The sequence below is a fragment of the Palaemon carinicauda genome, chromosome 17 (genome assembly GCF_036898095.1).
Source record: "Palaemon carinicauda isolate YSFRI2023 chromosome 17, ASM3689809v2, whole genome shotgun sequence".
Taxonomy (NCBI): domain Eukaryota; kingdom Metazoa; phylum Arthropoda; class Malacostraca; order Decapoda; family Palaemonidae; genus Palaemon; species Palaemon carinicauda.
In genome coordinates, this window is record NC_090741.1 from 47,583,434 (window position 1) to 47,608,224 (window position 24,791).

Below are 24,791 nucleotides of genomic sequence, written 5' to 3' on the forward strand. Positions count from 1 at the left end.
TATTTCAGAAATTACAAGGCTTGTGCACCCTAATAAATTGGTTCTAAATTTCTTGCCATGTTTAAGCTGGTTTATCCTGTTCCTGTTGAATGTATCATAGGTTAATCATATGTTCTATTTCAATGCTCTTTATTATATTTTTTCAATTGTGCTACATCTGATAACAAATAGAGAGAGTCACTGAGAGTTTATAGTGCCTTGGAAAACATTTATCCTGATGTATTTATAAACAGAGCATGCCAATATTTTGGTATATATATGCTAATATGAAGGCCTTTATTTAAGTTCCAGTTGAATTAGATGAAATTGGCTTTTCTGTTGCATCCAGAAATTTCTTAGGTCAGAAAGCGCCAAGGTGCTTTATGCCTGTACAACCAGGGTAGTCTCGCAAGCATAACTGAAAAGAAGATGTTAATAAAAGCATCAGTAAACATTGAATTAAATTATCTGATTGATCACAAAATAGACAAGAAAAAAAAAACATGCAATTGAGAATAAATATGAATAATCATCTTTCTCAATAGTGTCTTATTGAAATAACATTGGAAATGAATTCTCCCACTAGAAAGGAATGGTGAGTTGAATAAAACAAGAGATAGTTTAATGATCAGTAAAGCTAATTCCTCCTCCCCCCCCCCCCCCCAAGAATTTAACAGTGACATGGTCACACATAAAGGAGTCCAGGTGATTTAGTTTGTTTGTTCGAGCACCTCTTATCATTTCAGCAAATGAAAGATTTAGTTATCTTGGGAGTAATACTGTATTATATATTTATAGTTTAAATTAATATTTGTTATAGTTTAACTAGAAAATATTTGTTAAAGGGAATGTGTGGAACGTGGAAGGGAAACAGTATGGTATTTGGAACCTAAAAGCATATTACCAGTACTCAATTACTAACTACAAACATTGCACCACATACAGTACAATCTAGACAGTATCCTGATTGAGGTGCAGTACTATCTGCTAAAATTGCATCAGGTAAAATATAATGTAATTAGTATCCCAAAATGTATAGCACTAAATGATTTATGGGGGAGATACAAATATCTAGGTTGACTGCAATGAGAGTTTATAGATTCATGCTGGTCCGAAGTGAAAGCAATAATGGAGGGTTAAGTGAACAATTATTCCCAAGTGGCGGGAAGCCACCCAAAATGTCATTATGAGACAGAGCACAGATGATTCGGTAAGAAAGAATTCTTTGTTGTTAATCTCTCTGCAACACTCACTAGTTACTAGAAGAGCAGCCCTCATCATTCCATTTGTAGCCATATTCCTTCCGCATTTCAACGCAGTCTTCTGAGCTCCAGAATCCGTTGTTTGGTTCTCCGCTGTTAAATCTAAGTGGTGATAGTAAATATAAATGAAAAGGAAACAAGATGATGTGACATATTATGAACAAATATATAATTATCAGTATGTGATTGTAAAACGATCCTTACAACTTGTATGTAGAGGTTTCACCAGACGACCAAACGAAGGTTCCTTCTTTAGCTTTGTCATTGTAGCCTATCCATGTGTTATCACTTAGCAGACCTTCATAAGGACGAAAAATACTTTTAATATTCAGAGGATTCAATGATATACACTATTATCTAAGATGCAGAAGCTTCCAGATATTCAAGAAGGGAAAAAATGCTTGTGCTAGAAATTAATGTGATATTAAAGGCCGAGTCTGTAAGAAAATTTTACACTGTCTGATGGACCAAATGATGCTAAAATAATCATACATATTCTATAAGTAAAGAATAAAATGTTAATCCACTCTCCGTCAGTTAAATGTGTGTTTTTCAAAAAGATAGGACAAAGTACAGAGCTTTTTCAAGAGTGAGAATTCCCTTTATAAAGGCATCATATACTGTAAGTTTTGTGTATAGGATAATGTACAGAGCTTTCTTAGGCATTAAAATTCCCTTCGTAAATGTATCATATAATGTAAATTTTATGTAATGCAATACTAAATACTATTAATACTCAAGAATGACTGATTATTTTTCATTGGAATTATGCGTTTCAGAAAGATTCCTTTTCCATGTACATTATTGTTCTCAGAAAACTGGTGTAAAAAGGCCGAAAGTACCCAATCAGTTGCTTACCTTTAACAAAGTTCTGTTCATTTAATGAAGAGATTGTAACGTAAGAACCACCTTTATCTGTGCAGTATTTATTTCCCGAGTCCCAAGAGCCTTTCACTGAAGACACGCGGTAGCATGAGTCAGCGAACCTCTGCCATCCACTAGGACAGACATATACTGGAGCAGGTGTAGTTGTAGTTGTGGAGGTAGTTGCTGTGGTGGTTGTGGTTGTGATGGTCGTAGTAGGAGTGGTGGTGGTAGTTACAGGTACAGTTGTGGTAGTGGTGGTAGTGGGCATAGTTGTGGTTGTAGTTATTGTAGGTTCAGTGGTAGTAACTACATCTATCTGTTCTCCGTTATTAACTTGTTCATTTTTACCACATCCAGGATTGGTGGTTTCTTGAGGTGCATTTGTTTCTATTTCTGGAGTAGTTGTCAGTTCAAGAGAAGTAGATGGTACATTTGTGGTAACATCAGGTGATGCAGGTGTAGTAGTTTTTGAAGTAACAAAGGAAGTGCCTGGAGTTTTTACTTCATTGTCACTATCTAAAGTAGATAGTTCTTCAATAGTTGTTTTCATTCCAGGATTGGTGGTTTCTTGAGGTGCATTTGTTTCTATTTCTGGAGTAGTTGTAAGTTCAAGAGAAGTAGATGGCACATTTGTAGTAACATCAGGTGATTCAGGTGTAGTAGTTTTTGAAGTAACAAAGGAAGTGCCTGGAGTTTTTACTTCATTGTCACTATCTAAAGTAGATAGTTCTTCATTAGTTGTTTTCATTCCTATAACTGTTGTACCTGTGACTTCTGCAGAGTTTGTCTCAGTGAAAGAATTCCCTGAAGCAGTTGTAACCTCAACACTAACACTACTTGCTGCAGAAGTACTTTCAACATATGAAACTGATGCCCCTGATGGAGATGAAGTTTCGGAAGCTGTAACTGAAAATGCTGTTCCTGAAACAGTTTCAGTACCTGAAATATATTGTCCTGAAACAGTTGCAATTCCATTGCCAGTGGTACCTGTAGCAGATGTATTTTCAACATAAGAAACTGAAGCACCTGATGGAGATGTTTCCGAGCCAGTAACTGAGAATCCTGTTCCAGAGGCTGTTTCAGTTCCTGAAGTATATGTTACAGAAGCAGTTGTTACGCCATTGCCAGTGGTACCTGTAGCAGATGTGCTTTCAACATAAGAACCTGAAGTTCCAGAAGCAGATGTTTCAGAACCAGTAGCTGAGGATCCTGTTCCAGAGGCTGTTTCAGTTCTTGAAGTATATGCTACTGAAGCTGTTGTTATTCCATTGTTAGTGGTACCTGTAGCAGAAGTGCTTTCAGCATAAGAACCTGAAGTTCCAGATGGAGATGTTTCAGAACCAGTTATTGAAGATCCTGTTCCAGAGACTGTTTCAGTTCCAGAGGTATATGCTACTGAAGCTGTTGTTATTCCATTGCTAGTGGTACCTGTAGTAGGTGTGCTTTCAGCATAAGAACCGGAAAATTCAGATGGAGATGTTTCAGATCCAGTAACTGAAGATCCTGTTTCATAGGATGTTTCAGTTCCTGAAATATATTGTGCTGAAGCAGTTGTTATTCCATTGATCACACTGTCTGTTGCAGATGAATTTTCAGTATAAGAACCTGAAGTTCCAGATGCAGATGTTTCAGAACCAGTAACTGAGGATCCTGTTTCATAGGCTGTTTCAGTTCCCGAAGTATATGCTACTGAAGCTGTTGTTATTCCATTGTTAGTGGTACCCGTAGCAAATGTGCTTTCAGCATAAGAACCTGAAGTTCCAGATGGAGATGTTCCAGAACCAGTAACTGAGGATCCTGTTCCAGAGGCTGTTTCAGTTCCTGAAGTGTATGCTACTGAAGCTGTTGTTATTCCATTGTTAGTGGTACCCGTAGCAAATGTGCTTTCAGCATAAGAACCTGAAGTTCCAGATGCAGATGTTTCAGAACCAGTAACTGAGGATCCTGTTCCATAGGCTGTTTCAGTTCCTGAAGTATATGCTACTGAAGCTGTTGTTATTCCATTGTTAGTGGTACCCGTAGCAAATGTGCTTTCAGCGTAAGAACCTGAAGTTCCAGATGCAGATGTTTCAGAACCAGTAACTGAAGATCCTGTTCCAGAGGCTGTTTCAGTTCCTGAAGTATATGCTACTGAAGCTGTTGTTATTCCATTGCTAGTGGTACCTGTAGCAGATGTGCTTTCTGCATAAGAACCGGAAAATCCAGATGGAGATGTTTCAGATCCAGTAACTGAAGATCCTGTTACATAGGATATTTCAGTTCCTGAAATATATTGTGCTGAAGCAGTTGTTATTCCATTGATCACAGTATCTGTTGCAGATGTATTTTCAGTATAAGAACCTGAAGTTCCAGATGCAGATGTCCCAGAACCAGTAGCTGAAGATCCTGTTCCAGAGGCTGTTTCAGTTCCTGAAGTATAGATTACTGAAGCTGTTGTTATTCCATTGTTAGTGGTACCCGTAGCAAATGTGCTTCCAGCGTAGGAACCTGAAGTTCCAGATGGAGATGTTCCAGAACCAGTAACTGAGGATCCTGTTCCAGAGGCTGTTTCAGTTCCTGAGGTATATGCTACTGAAGCTGTTGTTATTCCATTGTTAGTGGTACCCGTAGCAAATGTGCTTTCAGCGTAGGAACCTGAAGTTCCAGATGCAGATGTTCCAGAACCAGTAACTGATGATCCTGTTCCAGAGGTTGTTTCAGTTCCTGAAGTATATGCTACTGAAGCTGTTGTTATTCCATTGTTAGTGGTACCCGTAGCAAATGTGCTTTCAGCGTAGGAACCTGAAGTTCCAGATGGAGATGTTCCAGAACCAGTAACTGAGGATCCTGTTCCAGAGGCTGTTTCAGTTCCTGAAGTATATGCTACTGAAGCTGTTGTTATTCCATTGTTAGTGGTACCCGTAGCAAATGTGCTTTCAGCATAAGAACCTGAAGTTCCAGATGGAGATGTTTCAGATCCAGTAACTGAAGATCCTGTTTCATAGGATGTTTCAGTTCCTGAAATATATTGTGCTGAAGCAGTTGTTATTCCATTGATCACACTATCTGTTGCAGATGTTTTTTCAGTATAAGAACCTGAAGTTCCAGATGCAGATGTCCCAGAAACAGTAGCTGAAGATCCTGTTCCAGAGGCTGTTTCAGTTCCTGAAGTATAGATTACTGAAGCTGTTGTTATTCCATTGTTAGTGGTACCCGTAGCAAATGTGCTTTCAGCGTAGGAACCTGAAGTTCCAGATGCAGATGTTCCAGAACCAGTAACTGAGGTTTCTGTTCCAGAGGCTGTTTCAGTTCCTGAGGTATATGCTACTGAAGCTGTTGTTATTCCATTGTTAGTGGTACCCGTAGCAAATGTGCTTTCAGCGTAGGAACCTGAAGTTCCAGATGCCGATGTTCCAGAACCAGTAACTGATGATCCTGTTCCAGTGGCTGTTTCAGTTCCTGAAGTATATGCTACTGAAGCTGTTGTTATTCCATTGTTAGTGGTACCCATAGCAATTGTGCTTTCAGCGTAGGAACCTGAAGTTCCAGATGGAGATGTTCCAGAACCAGTAACTGAGGATCCTGTTCCAGAGGCTGTTTCAGTTCCTGAAGTATATGCTACTGAAGCTGTTGTTATTCCATTGCTAGTGGTACCTGTAGCAGATGTGCTTTCTGCATAAGAACCGGAAAATCCAGATGGAGATTTTTCAGATCCAGTAACTGAAGATCCTGTTACATAGGATATTTCAGTTCCTGAAATATATTGTGCTGAAGCAGTTGTTATTCCATTGATCACACTATCTGTTGCAGATGTATTTTCAGTATAAGAACCTGAAGTTCCAGATGCAGATGTCCCAGAACCAGTAGCTGAGGATCCTGTTCCAGAGGCTGTTTCAGTTCCTGAAGTATATGCTACTGAAGCTGTTGTTATTCCATTGTTAGTGGTACCCGTAGCAAATGTGCTTTCAGCGTAAGAACCTGAAGTTCCAGATGCAGATATTTCAGAACCAGTAACTGAGGATCCTGTTCCATAGTCTGTTCCAGTTCCTGAAGTATACATTACTGAAGCTGTTGTTATTCCATTGTTAGTGGTACCCGTAGCAAATGTGCTTTCAGCGTAAGAACCTGAAGTTCCAGATGCAGATGTCTCATAACCAGAAGCTGAAGATCCTGTTCCAGAGGCTGTTCCAGTTCCTGAAGCCGTTGTCATTCCATTGCTAGTGGTGCCTGTTGCAGATGTATTTTCCTCATCTATAATTGAAGTTCCTGATGGAGATGTAGCATATGTGTAATCAGTAACAATAACTGAAGTTTCTGCTGCAGATGATTCCTCAGTTGCAGATGTTGCACTTGGAGTTTGAATTGTTGTTGCCAATGAATTGCATATGCCACTCTCATCTCGATAGTTGTTGAGGAGTTCTTCGTCTGTAATAAATCGTTCCCACATTAATATTGTGTAAATTTTCTTCTTCATATTTTAACATGTAAAGTTATTTCATAACTGAAATTATCTATGATTTTCAACCTGTAATTAACTACATAGAATATATTTTGTAACCAAACGTTCCTGAAAAATTTTAAACCCTTACCTGTTACTGATTCAATAAGATTGCACGAAACTCCATAGTAGTTGTACTGCAATTCCACCATAAGTCTGAATGGCGAGAGTGCAGATAGTCTCTTGTAGACTGATCCCGCTGACCAAGTCTTAAACAAGATGAAACAATATTATGGTTCCCTCTTTCCCAAACCTTCAATAAGTGTTTTTGGATTTCAGGCAAATTGGACCTGCTTATGCACCGATTTTGTGAGAGAGAGGTTACTCTCAAAGTGTCACACAAACTAATTCAATAGCTTTTTAAAATATATTGCTATCATACTTTTCATAGAGTAGATAATATTTGTTGTATTACTGAAGTTATTTATGTTTGTATGCTTGTTGCTGAAATGAGGATGTCTGACTCCTAATTTATAGAAATTAGATAAAAAAAACTTTAGATAACATAAAACACTTGCAATTTCTTGCGACATTCTTCTTCTACAAAAGGAGAATACAACATTACAGCTGGTAATGGAATGTATCCAAGGAAGGAGAGAACTTGTTCTTAGACCCAAGAATCAATGTGTACTGAACACTGAAGATCCACAAAGCAGAACAGACTGACCCAAAGGGTCTGGTTCAAGCGGCAATAGTTCAAAGAGTACGAGACTAATGAAGTAGATTTACCTGCATATCACCGGGGCATGTTGATGAGCAGGTCACTTGTGGGATTTGGGCAGAGAAGTCTAAGGAGATTGTCTCACCACACACCTGGGATGTCACTTCCTCCCTCAGAGACGCACAGGACCCCAGCTGGGGATGGAGATGATGAGTAGATATGTAGAAGGCTGTTTACATCTCTAATTTTGTTAATTGCATCATTAGTTCAGTTAATTGCTTCTGTATGCAATCTATCCATCCTGATAAGGTAGATTTCTCTGATTTATGTTTATTTGGTATTTAGATATTTTGGGCATGTATGTTGGGCCAAGTTATGTTGCTGTAGTGACAAATGTCTTTGGCAAAAGATTTGTCCTTAAATTTTGAGTAAAGCTCACTCTTCTGGTATTCTTTTTCAATAATTGAATTTATTCATCCAAAATGAAACTATTTCAATATAGATTGACTACAATGAATGATTCAAGTGCGCTTCGATATTTGAAATTTATGACGTCAATAATAAAGAAGTTTTGTATCTTGTAAATTAAATTAGGTCATTTTAAAAAGCAGTAGGCGTAAAAGGCTCTCAATTTACCGTTGCTGAAGACAGCACCAAGAAGAGAAGCTGGGAGACCTGCATCTTCTCTGAGCTGAAGAAGAAGAAGAACATGTCTCAGCTGAGCCAACCACCTCCTTATATACACCAGTGCTGTAGCTTCAATGATTAGCCTCATGTTCAGTGACGTGGTATAGAAGATGCTCTCACTCGTCTGGAGGTATAGATGTCCTTCATGTAATTAGGCCTGATTTGGAGGCGTCTCTTATGTGCAGCAATTTCTTCGTCAATAGCAATTTACTCTTCAAACATGTAGTTTTTTTCAAAGCAAATCAAGTGCACATTTGTCATATCAATATTTTATCGGTATAAACGGCTGTGTATACATACAGAAGGACTTATATATACACACAAACATCTATGCACAAAAAGTGTATATATATATATATATTGTAGGTAATAAGTTGGCCAGGGCACCAGCCACCCGTTGAAATACTACTGCTAGAGAGTTATTGGGTGCTTTGACTGACCAGGCATTACTACATTGGATCTTTCTTATTGGTTACGGTTAGTTTTCCCTTTGCTTACACATACACCAAATTGTCTGATCTATTCTTTACATATTCTCCTCTGTCTTCATATACTTGATAACTCTGAGATTACCAAACAATTCTTCTTCACCCAAGGGGTAATTCACATCATTGTAATTGTTAACTGGCTACTGTCCTCTTGGTAAGGGTAGAAGAGACTCTTTAGCTATGGTAAGCAGCTCTCCTAGGAGAAGGACACTCCAAAATGAAACTATTGTTCTCTAGTCTTGGGTAGTGCCGTACCCTCTGTACCATGGTCTTCCGCTGTCTTGAGTTAGAGTTCTCTTGCTTGAGGTTACTCTCGGCCACAACATTCTATCTAATTTCTTTTCCTCTAGTTTTGTTAAGGTTTCTATAGTTTAAATAGGAAATATTTATTTTAATGTTTGTACTGTTCTTAGAAAATTAAATTTTCCTTGTTTCCTTCCCTCACTGGGCTTTTTTCCCTGTTGGTGCCCTTTGGCTTATAGCATCCTGATTTTTCAACTAGGGTTGGAGCTTAGAAAGTAATAATGATAATAATAATGATAATAATAATAATAGTAATAATCGTGAAAGTGATAATCCTCTGTCCTTCTGATCTCCCATATCTATGATCTCGATTATTATTATTAGAAGTGTTTTAAATCTAGTACAGTTGTCTTCATTAATTCTGGCACACTGTCGTCTCCTTAGCTTCCCATGAAATGTACCGGAATTAATGAAGCCAACTGTACCATTTTAAAGAGTCAAACCCAGTGGCAGCTCGTGGCTGAAATTAGCGGCTCCAGAAAATGTGTAGCTCTTGTAAAAAGGAAACAAATAGGTATAAGAAAATTCATCCAGAAACCTAGTAGAATACTAAAAAAAACAATATTAATCTTGTTTTACTTATTATAACTTAAATTGTTACTGTTCAAGCTTGGTCCATTTATTTAAAAATTTTATAAGCCATTCTTCGTGTTAATATACGTGGAAGGATCAACAATTTTCTCCTTTATCTCAGGAGAATTGCTCTAAATATTAAAAAAAAGTAAATTAGAAACAGCGCAGTGGCCGAAGTCTCTCTCTCTCTCTCTCTCTCTCTCTCTCTCACCTTATTTATAAATTTAGGAAAGTTTCTCTCTCTCTCTCTCTCTCTCTCTCTCTCTCTCTCTCACCTTATTTATAAATTTAGGAAAGTTTCTCTCTCTCTCTCTCTCTCTCTCTCTCTCTCTCTCACCTTGTTTATAAACTGAGGATTTCCTTTCACATATATAATATTTGGTATAAGATGGTATGTCTGAGAGAGAGAGAGAGAGAGAGAGAGAGAGAGAGAGAGAGAGAGAGTTGTTGATATGGTAAATGTGTCGAGAGAAACTATTACTTTTTTAATACTTTTCTTTTGAACAAAACTTTCCTTCTATCTTTCTTTCCCACCGTGATCTCTACATTACGGGGTCATTTGCCTGATGTGCCCTCTTCAATGCCTTAGATCAAAGTCATAATCTTCCACCAAACCCCTTCTCTCCATATCATCCTTCACCTTCTCTCGCCATCCAATTTTCTCCCTCCTTCTAGAAGAAAACCTCCTTTATTATCTGTATATTGATACGATATCGTGTGCGTTATTTATTTTGTGTGTCACGCTTTAAAGAAAATGGAAATAATTTCATGGTATACTCTTACAAATTCATGCTTTAAAGAAAACGGAAATAATTTCATGGTATACTCTTACTAATTCACATTAGACTTTGATTACTTATCCAAACCACATCTTATATAGATTTCCCAATTTTGTCCTTAGCACCTGACTTTTTTTTTTTTAATATTAGACAAAAAATTGAGTTCTATCAATTTCCAAAACCTAGATTATAAAATTAATCTCGGTACATTTTATTCTAACATGTATTGGTTAGGAACAAGATAATTAGTATTGAAAATGTCATTTCGTGTAATTTACATGGGTTTCGCTAGTTATCATTATTATTATTTTTTTATTCTTTCCTCAATCACAGTCTGTCGACTGGGTGGTATTTATAGTGTAAGGTTCCGGGTTGCATCCTGCCTCCTTCTTCTTCTTCTTCTTCTTCTTTGTCTGCATCTTTTCCCACTTTTATGTGGGGTCAATGTTCCCTAGGAGTCCATCTCTTCTTATTATGTGCACCGTTCCTAGGATCACGCTTTTCTGCACGAGTCCTGGAGCTACTTTAGCCTCTAGTTTTTCTAGAATTATTATTATTATTATTATTATTATTATTATTATTATTATTATTATTATTATTATTAAGGGCTCCAACAGGGAGAAATCGCCCAGTGAGGAAAGGGAATAAGGAATAGGCCCAAATAAACTATATGAAAAGTTATAAACTATTAATATAAAATATTTCAAGAACAGTAACAACATTAAAACACATCTTTCATACATAAACTATAAAGAGACTTATGTCAGCCTGTTCAACATAGAAAAGTTTGCTGCTAGTTCGAACTATTGAAGTTCTACTGATTCAATTACCCGATTCTGTGCCACTCCTTGTGAAAATAGTTTTTCCAACCAAGACTTCACATAACCAAGGACAGGTTCATAACTATAATTATCCAATACTAGGTCACCGGTATACAGTAGCGACTGCATCGAATAGCTATGTCTATATATCAGCTCCATCATCAATAACACCTGTTCACTCAAATGTTTGAACTTTTTTGATTCATCATCATCATCATCTCCTCCTAGCCTGTTGACTCGAAGGGCGTCGGTTAGATTTCGCCAGTCGTCTCTATCTTGAGCTTTTAAATCGATACTTCTGCTCCACGAAGACTCCTCCTTCTCATGTGAACATAAGGGTTGGAACTGGCTCTGTAGATAGAAGAAATTGAGATTCTTATGGTAGGCTGTGTTCTTTGATGAAGAGGTACAAACTTCTTCTCATGTGAACATAAGGGCTGGTACTGGCCCTGTATTTAAAAGAAGCTAAGGTTCTTCTAATATGCTATGTTCCTTGATGAAGAGGTACAAAGTCTTTCTTATGTGAACATAGGGGTTGGTACTGGCTCTGTACACAGAAGAAGCTAAGGTTCTTCTAGTATGCTATATTCCTTGATGAAGAGACACAAACTCTTTCTCAAGTCAACATATGGGTTGGTACTGGCTCTGTGGATGAAAGAAGCTAAGGTTCTTCTAGTATGCTATGTTCCTTGATGAAGAGGTACAAACTCCTCATGTGAACATAAGGGTTGGTACAGGCTCTGTAGATAGAAGAAGCTGAGGTTCTTCTAGTATGCTATGTTTCTTGAGAAGGAGGTTTTACCTCTTCACCAAGGAACGTAGCATGCTAGAAGAACCTCTGCTTCTTCTATCTATATAGCCAATTCCAACCCAATTGTTCACGTTAGAAGAATTTTGTACCTCATCATCAAGGAACACAACATAATAGAAGAACCATAGCTTCTTCTATCTACATATATAGTTTCAACCCTTATGTTCACATGAGAAGGAGTTTGTACCTCTTCATCAAAGAACATAGCATACTAGAAGAACATGAGCTGCTTCCATCCTCAGAGCCAGTACCAACTCTTATGTTCACATGAAAAGGAGTTTGTACCTCTTCGTCAAGGAACATAGCATACTAAAAGAACATTAGCTCCTTTTATCTACAGGGCCAGTACCAACCTTCATGTTCACATGAGAAAATGTTTGTACCTCTTCATCAAAGAACATATCATACTTGAAGAACCTTAGCTTTTTCTATCTACAGGGCCAGTACCAACCCTTATATTCACATATGAAAGAGTTTGTACCTCTTCATCAAGGAACATAGCATACTAGAAGAATATTAGCTTCCATCTACAGAGCCAGTACCAACCCATATGTTGACTTGAGAAAGAGTTTGTGCCTCTTCATCAAGGAATATAGCATACTAGAAGAACCTTAGCTTCTTATGTGTACAGAGCCAGTACCAACCCTTATGTTCACACGAGAATGAGTTTGTGCCTCTTCATCAAGGAATATAGCATACTAGAAGAACCTTAGCATCTTCAATCTATAGGGCCAGTACCAACCCTTTTGTTTACTTGACAAAGAGTTTATACCTATTCATCAAGGAACATAGTGTAATAGATGAACCTCAGCTTCTTCTCTCTACAGAGCCAATAGCAACCTCTATGTTCACATGAGAAAAAGTTTTTACCTCTTCATCAAGGAACATAGCATACCAGAAGAACCTTAGCTTCTATCTTCAGAACCAGTACCAATACCCATGTTCAAATGGCAAAGAGTTTATACCTCTTCATCAAGGAACATAGTGTAATAGAAGAACCTCAGCTTCTATTTACAGAGCCAGTACCAACCCGTATGTTCACACGAGATAGAATTTTTACCTTGTCATCAAGGAACATAGCATACTAGAAGATCCTTAGCTTCTATCTACAGGGCCAGTACCAACCCTTCTATGTTCACATGACAAAGAATTTATACCTCTTCTTCAAGAAACATAGCATACTAAAAGAACCTCAGCTTCTTTTATCTACATCCCCAGTCTTCTTCTTTGTCTGCATCTTTTCCCACTTCTATGTGGGATCGATGTCGTTTTGAATCCAACAAAATTATTTTAGGCACCCTTTGTGGATATGACTGCATACTAGAAAAAGCTAAGCTTTTTCCCTCTGCAGGGCCAGTTTTCTAAATTATTCCAACTGAGCAACCATAAGGTTGACATCCGGAAGAATACATTTAGAAAACCGACCATTTGTTCACATGACAAAGGCTTATACCACTCCATCGTGGAACTGTTGCATACTAGAAGAAGCTCAGCTTTTTCCCTCTGCAGTGAACATCCTCTAGGTTACTCCAACAGAATTGTTTCTTGTATACGTTTAGGTTTTGCTTTTTTATTTCTTCTATTGAACAATATCCTTTTTACTCTCCCAAGTTCTCATCTTTGATAACCTCTTGTAAGATATTTCTAATCCTAGCCAAGGAGACATCTATTGCGGCCCTTTTAAGATGGTTTCTCAAGTCCCGAGATAGTCCATGATGATTTCCTTCTTCCTTTATGTTTCCTCGTATGATATTTTCAAAATACTGGATACGTCTTTCTACAATTCCATCTTTAATTCTTCAAGGAAAACCTTATGTTTCTTTTCTGTGTTCTCGTCTTTCAGAGCGTCTTCCCATAGTTAAACAGGAGCATATACTTTGTCACTCTTTTCTTGTGAGATTTCATCCTGTGCAATTTGTCTAATCCTTTTGAAGGCCACATCTTTTGCTTCCCTTCTAAGATGCTTTCTCTCGCCCTGAGATATTTCTGCAAGGTCAGCTTTTTGTTTGCGTCCCATTACTTTTACCATTATAATTTCTTCATAATCATCACCTTCACTAGGAGAGTCTCCTTCTGTTTCTAGGTTATTTGCTTCTTGGTATCCTTTAAGTTCCTTTTCACTGTTCTCACTTCTGCAGACGTTTTCATTTTATTCTTCTGATAATTTCTTTTGTATTATTTGTGTTATCCTTGCCAAAGCAATATCCTTGGCCTTCTAAGATTTTTTCTCATGTTTGGAGATTGTCCACGAAGATCGCCTTCTTCCTGCATGTTTCCTCGTATGATATTTTCATGAAGATCGCCTTCTTCCTTTATATTTCCTCGTATGATGTTTTCAAAATACTGGATACGCCTTTCTACAATTCCTTCTTTTATTTCTTCAAGATTAACCTTCTGTTTCTTTTCTGTTTTCTTATCTTTCAGAGCCTCTTCCCATAGTTGAACAGGAGCATATACTATGTCACTTTTTCCTTGTGAGATTTTATCCTGTGCAATTTGTCTAATCCTTATGAATGCCACACCTTTTGCTTCCCTCCTAAGGTGCTTTCTCTCGCCCTGAGATTTTCCTTCGAGATCAGCTATTTGCTTCTGTCCCATTACCTTTGCTGTCCTAATTTCATCATAATCATCACAATTACTAGCAGAATCTCCTTGTGTTCCTGGGCTATTAGCTTCTTGGTAGTCTTGAAGTTCCTTTTCAATGTTCTCACTTTTCTATACGTTTTTATTTTGTTCTTCTGATAATTCCTCTTGTGTTCTTTGTGTTATCCTTGCCAAAGCAATATCCTTGTCCTTCCTATTAAGATTTTTTCTCAAGTTTGCATGATATGTTCACGAAGATCGTCTTCTTCCTTTACGTTTCCTCTTATGATATTTTCACGAAGATCGCATTCTGCCTTTATGTTTCCTCGCATGATATTTTCACGAGGATCGTCTTCTTCCTTTACATTTCCTCTTATGGTATTTTCACGAAGATCGCATTCTGCCTTTACGTTTCCTCGCACGCTACTTTCCCGGGGATCTCCTTCGGCCTTTACGCTTCCTGGCACGCTACTTTCCCGAGGATGTCCTTCGGCCTTTACGCTTCCTGGCACGCTACTATCCCGAGGATCTCCTTCGGCCTTTACGCTTCCTGGCACGCTACTTTCCCGAGGATGTCCTTCGGCCTTTACGCTTCCTGGCACGCTACTTTCCCGAGGATGTCCTTCGGCCTTTACGCTTCCTGGCACGCTACTTTCCCGAGGATGTCCTTCGGCCTTTACGCTTCCTGGCACGCTACTTTCCCGAGGATGTCCTTCGGCCTTTACGCTTCCTGGCACGCAACTTTCCCGAGGATGTCCTTCGGCCTTTACGCTTCCTGGCACGCTACTTTCCCGAGGATGTCCTTCGGCCTTTACGCTTCCTGGCACGCTACTTTCCCGAGGATGTCCTTCGGCCTTTACGCTTCCTGGCACGCTACTTTCCCGAGGATGTCCTTCGGCCTTTACGCTTCCTGGCACGCTACTTTCCCGAGGATCTCCTCCGGCCTTTACGCTTCCTGGCACGCTACTTTCCCGAGGATCTCCTCCGGCCTTTACATTTCTTCGTACGATACTTTCACGAAGATCGCCTTCTTTCTTCATGTTTCCTCGTGTGATATTTTCAAAATGCTGGATACGCCTCTCTACAATTCCTTCTTCTATTTCTTCAAGGTTAACCTTCTGTTTCTTTTCTGTTATCTCATCTTTCAAAGCCTCTTCTCATAGTTGAGCAGGAGTATATACTTTGTCACTTTTATTTAGTGAGATTTCATCCTGGGCAATTTGTCTAATCTTTATGAAGGCCACGTCTTTTGCCTCCCTCCTAAGATGCTTTCTCTCGTCCTGAGATTTTCCTTCAAGATCAGTTTTTTGTTTCCTATTTCTATTGTGCTCTGCGTCATTTCTAATAATTTCTTCATATTTCATAACGTGATACCTTAACCTTTCCTTGTTTTGTAGTGAAGAACTTCTTTTTGGAATTCCTACAATTCTAGCTAAGGCCACTTCTTTGGCCTCCCTTATTGGATTCCTTCTGATTCCAAGATAATCCTCCTGATTCAGTTTCCTATTCCTAGTCTGTTTTGCATCGCCTTTAATAATTTCTTCAAAGTGCGTAACAAGTTTCCTCACTTTTCCTTTGTTTTCTAGTGAAGGCCTTCTTTCTTGTTTCGGCGTTTTTTTTTTTTTTTTTTTTTTGCATTTTCTCAAAATTCCCAACCAAATCAATAATGATTCCTCGTTGTGGGTTTTCACCCTTTTGTTTATTCAAAGAGACCCTGTTTGGTTCCATTACGGAACAAGGACGGCATACTTTAATTCCCGAATCACCAATCTTATTGTTCCTATTATTAATTATAAATTCATTGATAACTTCGTTATTCAAAGCCACTCCACAATAACACAAACACATATTATTACAATTCTCCATTTCTGTCAATACCTTTCCTCCACCTTGATTTTGGTATATTTTGAAAAAAAAATGAACTATCTGGAGACATTCAAAACCAAACAGATCCCGGAGCCCAGAATGTCTTCGGAGAATTCGAGAGTCTTCAAAACAAAACACAGATGCCTGAGCTGGATTTGTGATCAGATGAAAGATTCATTTTGTTAATTTTTCACGATTTCTATTTTGAATACCACAAAATCGACAGAAATTATCACAAAACTCTGTTTTTAGGCCAATGTCTACTACAATCTGATTACAAAATCATTTACAATAAGATAACATAAAGGAGAAGTAAATAGGATTTTCTAAAATTAGGATTTTATTCATTAGAACTACATTGAACATATTAATCAGTTGAATATAAAGGGTAGTACAATAAGAATTTCAATACAAAATCGAAATTTTTGTGAAGAATTTTAGATATTTAGAAATTCAGAAATAAATTATTTCATAGATGACTCTGAAGACGAAAGGAATTTTCCACAAAGGCTCCAGAAGACCACAAGATCCGCTCCAGACAACGTCACTGCTACATTCGGGCTTCAAGGTCTTCCTCGGATTCTCGACGCTTTTCAATCTTCCTCTGTTCTTCCAGTTTCCTTCCTGATCTTCAATTGTCAACGAAGCTCCCAATGTTCCTTTCCTGCAAGTCTTTCGCTTCTTTATCATTCATCCTTCGGCAAACACGGTCTTCTCCCCGCATGACATCCCCAAAACCGCTGCATTCTTCTTTGCGGAATTGGAGAGGTTTTCCCATCCTCTTTCTGAATACTTTTAGGAATGGCGTTCTTGTGACTCTTCAGTCGCTGTAAGATCAATGATCTTCGCGTTCCTCCTCAACTAAATTTGAACGAGGATGATGTTAGATCGGCCTAAGGCAAACCACGGCCCCCATGCATTGGGCAGATCGTAAAATGCACAGAAGGACGGACACGACGAAGATGCTCTCCAAAGAGCTCTCGAAGATGACCATCGAAGGAAAGCAGAAGCTGCAGTCAGTCCAAACTGGTTTTTCTGTAGTGGCTAAATTCGTCTGCTACGCTCTGATTGGATTCCACTTCAATATAACGGGTAGCTCGAGAGAAACTTCGATTAAAAAATCCGAATATTTGTGATAAAAAATCTAACTTTGAAATTTAGAACAAAGAATCTATTTGATAAATAATTTTGAAAAGTAAAATTTTCCGGTTAAACCGTTTTGTTTTCTGTCTCAAATAGCGATATCTGGCATCTCTCTCACTACGTCTACATTTCTTTGTAAAAGGAAACTTCACTTTATAACAATGTATTAAATTTTCATAATGAAATAACAGTTACCACAAATAAAATGAATATAGAACATGGTGTTTTTTATTTAATCCTTTAATGATATGATTTTATATATAAATAAAAAATGGTAAAATCTAATGGAATGTCCTTCAGCAACTTTGAAGGAGTAAAAACTCCCGTTTTCTATTTTCGCCTGATTTACAATAAGTTGGTCTTGTGTTTAACGTTAAATTTGTTCTGTGAAGTTATTTGTTAGAATAGGCAAACCTACGAACCTATAAAAAGAAATCTTTATTATCCATATATAATATGCTTAACTATGTTGCTTAAGGGATAATTACAGCTTTTTCCATACGCAATATTAAGTTGCTATGCCTCTCAAGAGAAGCATTTTGCTCTACGTGCAAGACAGACAGACTTCAATGCTGAATAACATAAGCTCACTCTCCTTCGATAAACGCCCTTAAACCGGGAACATTTTGATGCAATAAAAGGCAAAGGTGCATTGCACATAAATATACTGTAGGCCTATACACAATCTTGGCTATGCTCTAGGTCTATACGTTTAGAGGCTATACTGTAGGCCCATGCGTAGATGGGCTATACCGTATGCCTAATCATAGATGGTCCATTCTGTAGGCTATACACAGATAGGCTTATTATAGGCCTATTCAAAGATCAGCTATAATGTAGGTCTATACATAATAGGCAATACTGTAAGCGTTTATATATATATAACGGATTTTGAGCGAAGCGAAAAATCTATTTTTGGGTGAGATAGCCATGGCGTCCTGATGGAAGGATCCTTTTTGGTAGCTTCCTTGGGTAATCACTACTAGGATTTTCCCAGAGAATTAAACCACAGGTTATCACAGAATTCTAACTTCTGGAGCGAGTATCCTAAGGGTTTCCCCTTAAGACATCGTGTATCAACAGGGGACACGCATGTATAAACGTGCCACATAGCTATCTGCACCCCATATAGAGTTAACGCTTCAATATGGCGGACAGGGAGTGGCTGGGAGCTGAGCCGCAGCCAATCTAGACGTGGCGATATCGGTACTCGCGATGTAAACAGACGGACGCCATTGCTTTTGATGACGTCACGTCTGTCCTCATTCCGAAAGTCTGGAGCTCGCTCATCACCATGATACAGCGGCGCAGGGCGGGACCTGATAACAGACAGGGTGGGTCCATCAGGACGCCATGGCTATCTCACCCAAAAATAGATTTTTCGCTTCGCTCAAAATCCGTTTTTTGGGCTCAAGCCATGGCGTCCTGATGGAAGAGTACCAGAGAATTAGTGTATCGTGGTAGACTTTTTCCCCTTTATAAGTGAGTGCTAAAACATTGAGCCGAGAGCATAGTGGTCTATACTAGAGCTACCGTGAGGCAGTTGCCTTCCTGCCCCCCTGGCATGGAAGTCCCCACGGGCTATGCTGAGATCAAAGTGGTCATGGGAAGGCTATTCATATAGGCTGAAGGAACAATGAGATCCATAAGATAAGTCAGAGCGATTTGGTATTCGCGTCGAAACAAACTTGAAGAAGTGGTGGTTGTACACTTCGTGCATGGAGTTGACTCATCTTCATAATTGAGTAAGTATTCGCTAAGGAAACTTACTTGCTCTATATAAATAAATGCCCGGAGTAAATCCTGGCATTTTCCTTAACCAAGAATAAAGGGTAATAAAACTATGACAATTAGTATATTTCATAGTAAGAAAGGAGCAAGGGAGACGCACAAGTAATAAAATAGACATTTTATTATATAATTGCAGGTAAATCAATACATGTCATGCAATAATTAGTAAAAAGCATTTACATTGATAAAAATGTACATAGTCATAAAGGCGTGCTCTTGAGTCTGAAAGGGAAGAATCAAGTATTAGTAGGCACTCGTTCTACGGAACGTTAGTCTTTATGTAACACACGTCATGCACGTGGCATGTAGCACTCATGTGGTAATCTACTATGACATTTCACCTGAGGTAAGAACAGTTAAAGAAAACACAAGGTGGTTTCTGCTTCACTACGTATCACTTGAGGGTCAACATAGGCACCCGACGAGTTAGAGTCCCTAATAACTCACTGTTCTAAGCAGAGTTCAGAGCAGGTTTCATAACACTACCTGCGGCTACCACAAAATGTTTCACTTCGTGCACTTGTTTCGCATAATGTTTAAAGAAAACACGCGAGGATTTCCAGCCTGTATAGTTCTTGAGGCTTTCGAAATCCATACTCTGAAAGAAATTCAGAGACGAAGCGACTTTCCTAGGATCATGACCAGCGGGTGTACTGTCTGGATCCGCTCTGCGAATGAAGTAGGTGATTTTTGCTCTCAATTGTTTCAGTGACAGGTCGCTGCCCGATGTTTCTCCTTTGAAGAGTTGGCCTCCACCAAAGTTTGAAGTTCTATGAAGATAGACCTTAAGGCTCTCTACTGGACATAGAGAGGCATCTTCCTTCAAGGGGCATATCCTCCACGGGCCCCATCGTTTGGTAGGTAATTCGTTCTTTGCGAGAAACGTCGGATCAGGGAAGAGGGAGAGGTCTCCTGAATCGTTGAAAACGATATGTCCCTCTTCTCTAGATAGTGCCACTATTTCGCTGACTCGGGCTCCCGAAGCTAGAGCGAAGAGAAATATAACTTTCTGAGTCAGGTCCTTGAGAGGGCATGAATCATTGTCCAAGTTGGAGGCGAAGTGGAGAACTTTGTCTAGAGACCAAGTGATTGGTCTCGGAGGAGGTGCCGGTCGTAAACGGGCACAGGCCTTCGGTAGTTTGTTGAAGATGTCGCTAGACAGATCTATTTGGAAGGCGTATGACAAAGGTCTAGTCAAGGCCGATTTGCAAGTAGAAATCGTGTTGGCTGCCAAGCCTTGTCCATGAAGGTGAATGAAGAAGGACATGCAAAAATCTATGGTGATTTTCGAGGGGTTCTTTGCCTTGACGAAGGAGACCCATTTCCTCCAAGACGATTCGTATTGCCTTCTCGTGGATTCGGTCTTGTATTCCTCGAGGAAGTCTAGACTCTTCTTCGAAATCCCAAACCTTTTCTTAGCGGCTAGGGTGAGAAAATCATGAGATGAAGGTCCTTGATTTTCGATGATGAAGCGAAGACAGTCGACTTCTGTATTTGCTGGGAGAGAACTGGGTCCGGGAGGGGGATCAGCGTTGGCTGCATCTCCAGGATCAAGGGGTACCAGTTGCTGCGGGGCCACTTGGGAGCCACTAGAGCTGCTGTCCCTTTGAAGGTTCTCAATTTGGAGAGGACTTTCAGCAGAAGATTGGTGGGAGGGAACAGGTAAATCTTGGCCCATCTGTTACAATCCAAGGTCATGGCGTCCACCGCTTCCGCTTTGGGGTCCTCGTACGGGGCTACATATCGAGGAAGTTGATGGTTGTCGCTCGTTGCGAAGAGGTCGATCTGGAGTTCTGGGACTCTGTGAGAGATGAAGGAGAATGATCTTGCGTCTAGAGACCATTCCGACTCTATCGGGTTTGTCCGAGATAGAGCATCCGCTGTCACATTGCGGAATCCTTGTAGGTGAAGTGCAGACAGGTGCCATTTCTTCCTTTCTGCCAGACGGAAGATTGTCAGGAGCACCTGATTTATCTTGGGCGATCTTGAGCCCTGGCGATTGAGACAACGCACTACCACAGAGCTGTCCAGGGTCAGGCGAATGTGTATCGACGGGGGCGGGGAGAGTTTCTTCAGCGTCAGAAGAACCGCCATGGCCTCCAAGATGGTGATGTGAAACGTCTTGAATAGGGGAGACCAAGTGCCTTGAGCCTGTTTTTGGTGGGAGTGACCTCCCCAACTCTCCAACGAAGCATCCGTATGGATGTTGAGAGATGGAGGTGGGTGTTGGAGAGGAAGGGACCTTTTTAGGGCCCTCGCTTCTGACCACGGCTTTAGAAGAAGTCGAAGTCTGCTTGGGAGCCGTCTCTTGAGGTCTCTTCGAGCGATGGATGCGGAACGTCTCCAGACTCCCGCTGCATCCTTTAGCTGTGCACGGAGCACTGGGTTTGTGATCGAGGCGAACTGTAGAGAGCCTAGAACTTGTTCCTGCTGGCGTCTCGAGATCCGTTTGGATTTTAACAGTCGCTTGACAGACCCTGCTATTTCCTTCCTTTTCTTTGCTGGAATGGAAAGGCAGTGTGACTGAAGATTCCAGTGGATGCCTAACCATTGGAACTTCTGAGCTGGAGATAGACGAGACTTTTTCGCGTTTATCTGGAATCCCAGGTGTTCGAGAAACTGGGTAACTTTTCTGCAGGATTCTATACAATCCTCGGGCGAGGGCGCCCACACTAGCCAGTCGTCGAGGTAGGCCATCACCTGGACGTTTCGGATGCGGAGCTGTTGTACTACTGCGTCCGCTAGCTTTGTGAATATCCGAGGGGCCACGTTGAGTCCGAAGGGCATGGCCCGGAAGGCATAGCTTTTCCGTTGGAGTCGGAATCCTAGGTAGGAGGAAGCGTGATGGTTCATTGGTATGTGCCAGTATGCGTCCGCCAGGTCTATCGAGACCGTGAAAGACCCTCGAGGCAGGAGGGTTCTGATCTGCTGAAGAGTCAGCATCTTGAACTTGTTGTTCGATATGAATACGTTGAGGGGGGATAAGTCCAGAATGACTCTGAGTCTGTCTGAGTCTTTCTTGGGAACACAAAACAGTCTCCCTTGGAACCTTGTGGACTTCACCCTTCTTATCACCTTCTTGTTCAAGAGGTCTAGCACATATTCTTCCAGGAGGGGGGTTGAACGTTGGAAGAATTGCCGGAAGGTTGGGGGTGGTTGCGCCCAGCTCCAGCCCAGACCTTTCTTGATGATGCTGTGTGCCCAGGAGTCGAAGGTCCAGCGATCCTGGAAGTGGCGGAGTCTTCCTCCCACCGGAAGCACTTCATTGCTTCTGGGGTCCCGAGGACTTGCTGCCTCGGCCGCTAGCTCCCTGTCCTCCTCTGCCTCTGGAGGGCCGGCGAGAGGAATCTCTGCCGGAACCCCTGCCTGAGCTTCTACCCTTGGGACGAAAGGTAGTGGAGTGCTGCTCGAAGGCGGGGTTGAAGGCCGGTGATGAGGACAAAACCGACTGTGGGACCAACTGAAAGGTCTGTGGCGGCTGAGCGGCCACTTGGGGAGTAGCGGGTGCCGGAAACTGACGTCTGTGCTGACGTTGCTGGGGTCTATGCTTCGACTGCTTCCTCTTAGGCTGAGGACCGTCATCCTGAGAGGGCTTTCTCTTCCTAGACATGCCCCATTTGTTGAGAAGGTTCCTGTTCTCAGATGCGGCCTTGTCTGTGATCTCTTTCACTAGATCAGACGGGAAGAGGTACTTGCCCCAGATGTTGGAGGCAATTAGTTTCCGGGGTTCGTGTCTGACAGTGGCACTGGAGAACACGAATTCTCTGCAGGCTCTACGAGCTCGCATGAAATGGTACAGATCCTTGACTAAGGTTGCCATATGAGATTTGGCAAGGACCATGTAATGGTCAGGGACTCTGGTGTCACCAGCCATTACGTCCATCTGGACCTGGAGAGTGAGAGATGCTGCCAGCCTCTCCTTCGTTTCCTGTTCCCTACGAAGGAGGTGTTCGTTTAGCTTGGGTCCGGATACGCCTCAAAGCGGGGGAAGAACTCCACTTCTTCCAGGGGTATGGAACCGATCTTATCGCTGACGAAGATCTTGTCATCAGCGATGACCATATGCTCGGCGGACCGCCACGGATTGTCGCTCGAGCATGCGGGGAGGTCCTTGATGGAGATTTTGCGAGATTCCTCGGAACCTCCCATCGACCGAATGATCTTGTGAGTTTCTTGGAGCTTCTGCTCCATCACGGATTCAATGAGCCGAATCATATCCTGTGCCGTAGGTAGAGGAGTCGTGGTGGAGGATGTAGACGGGAGAGACACTTCCGTCGGTGTAGGAGTAGGAGGGGGGATGGAGGGAGGGGCATCCTCCTTATCGGACTCGGTATATACTACCCGGTCCTCTTCTTCATCATCCTCCCCTTCACCTTGGGCCATAAGGGTTTTCTCGGTGTCCTCCGAGATCTCTGACATGTGTTCATCATGTTCTGAATCCAGGTGACAATCATTCATGGACTGAGCCATGACAGTATCAGGTTCCACTGTGATCTGGACGACGGGGATCTGTTCGACTGGGACCACTGAGTCTGGTGAGGCCTTTGGGAACAGCAAAGACCTCATTTCTTCTGTGGCTAGGTATGGTCCAGTGGCGTTCTTTTGAAAGCCACGTACCCACTTGCGTAGGTTGTCCCGAGCAGTGTCCCGAATCTCCGCTGAGGGAGGATCATAGAATGCTTTCTGTAGGCATTCTTGGCAGACCGAACAGGTGGTGGGGCCCCAGTACTTGAGATCCCCTCTCTTGTGAGCACAAGGGGCGTTTGTCCTACACGCCGTGTGTCCATAGAAGTGTGGCCGACGGACCGCGCAGAAGTCGTGGTCACACTTGACGTACTCCTCCTGTAAAGGAAAGAGACGATGAGTATTGTAGAGTCATAATATGGCTCGTATATAAAGTTAATTATTAACAAGTTAATATTAACATAAGTTAATTGTGATGCACAGAAGGGTGGGTGAAAGGAGATAGACGCATGCCTCGTGTAACCCGCCCGGCTGGTTGTCGTAGCATCAGACAGTCCCAGGTGGCCGTAGGCCTCCATGGAAGGTGTCTTGATAATGGGAATTCCATTTAGAATTACCATATTATAGACTAGGCTTGAAATCTTATCAAGAAAGTCTGGGGATCATGAGATCCTAGTAAGGTTCCGGCAACCAGACGTGCCAATTACACGTAGCGTGCTGGAAAGATGAAACGCGCAAGAAGACAGAGTGAAAACTGAACAAAATGTACGATTCCGTACCAGTTTGTCTGCGTTAACAAGCCGTCTAGGTGCGGTTTTTTAGGAGCTATCGCTAGTAAAGATAGCTGAGAGAAGGGGTGCAAGGCATCTTGCCGCCTCCGGACGGGTCCGGCATACCCCCGGCACGCCGGAAGCCGCTCGAGCAGAGTTTCTGGCATTCAAGAATGATCATTCTATGGTCAAAAGAAGCCAGGGTGGCGGCAGCCGGTAGCGGCGGCCGCCGGCAAGGAGCGGCGGTTCCGGCAGCCGGAGGCAGTCGGAGGGTGACAGGGTTAAGGATAAAGGAGCATAGCCGGGGCCGGGGGCCGGCTGCTAGTGCCGGCACTCCGGGAGGGGTCGGCAGTGTGCCGAGGCTATGAGGGAATGGAGAGGCCACGGCGGTAAGCCGGCGGCCGGCGGCGATCCCCCGGCACTCGGGGGAAGGCGGCAAGGATAAGGAAGTCACCCGTAGCGGCGG

General features: G+C 41.4%; 1 protein-coding gene and 1 long non-coding RNA gene across 2 annotated transcripts in view; one reads left to right on the forward strand and one right to left on the reverse strand.

Moving 5' to 3' along the window:
- LOC137656729 (uncharacterized) overlaps positions 1-24,791 on the forward strand; it is a 289,131-nt gene that overhangs the window by 168,808 nt on the left and 95,532 nt on the right. The gene's annotated exons all lie outside the window — the stretch shown is intronic.
- On the reverse strand, positions 47-7,958 carry LOC137656061 (uncharacterized). Its single transcript, XM_068390237.1, has 7 exons — positions 7,883-7,958; positions 7,315-7,440; positions 6,677-6,794; positions 2,100-6,512; positions 1,446-1,539; positions 1,233-1,343; positions 47-397 (listed from the first exon to the last, which is right to left on the reverse strand). The coding sequence occupies exons 1-7, from the start codon at positions 7,955-7,957 to the stop codon at positions 361-363; spliced, it is 4,974 nt and encodes a 1,657-aa protein (XP_068246338.1). The 5' UTR covers position 7,958; the 3' UTR covers positions 47-360.

Excerpts from the sequence above, each read along its gene's own strand:
- LOC137656061 (XM_068390237.1), bottom strand. The coding sequence starts at position 7,957 with ATGTTCTTCTTCTTCTTCAGCTCAGAGAAGATGCAGGTCTCCCAGCTT. Across the intron at positions 6,513-6,676 it reads TCTTATTGAATCAGTAACAG|ACGAAGAACTCCTCAACAAC; the intron begins GTAAGGGTTTAA and ends GATTTATTACAG. Across the intron at positions 398-1,232 it reads GGCTGCTCTTCTAGTAACTA|TTATGCTTGCGAGACTACCC; the intron begins GTGAGTGTTGCA and ends TCTTCTTTTCAG.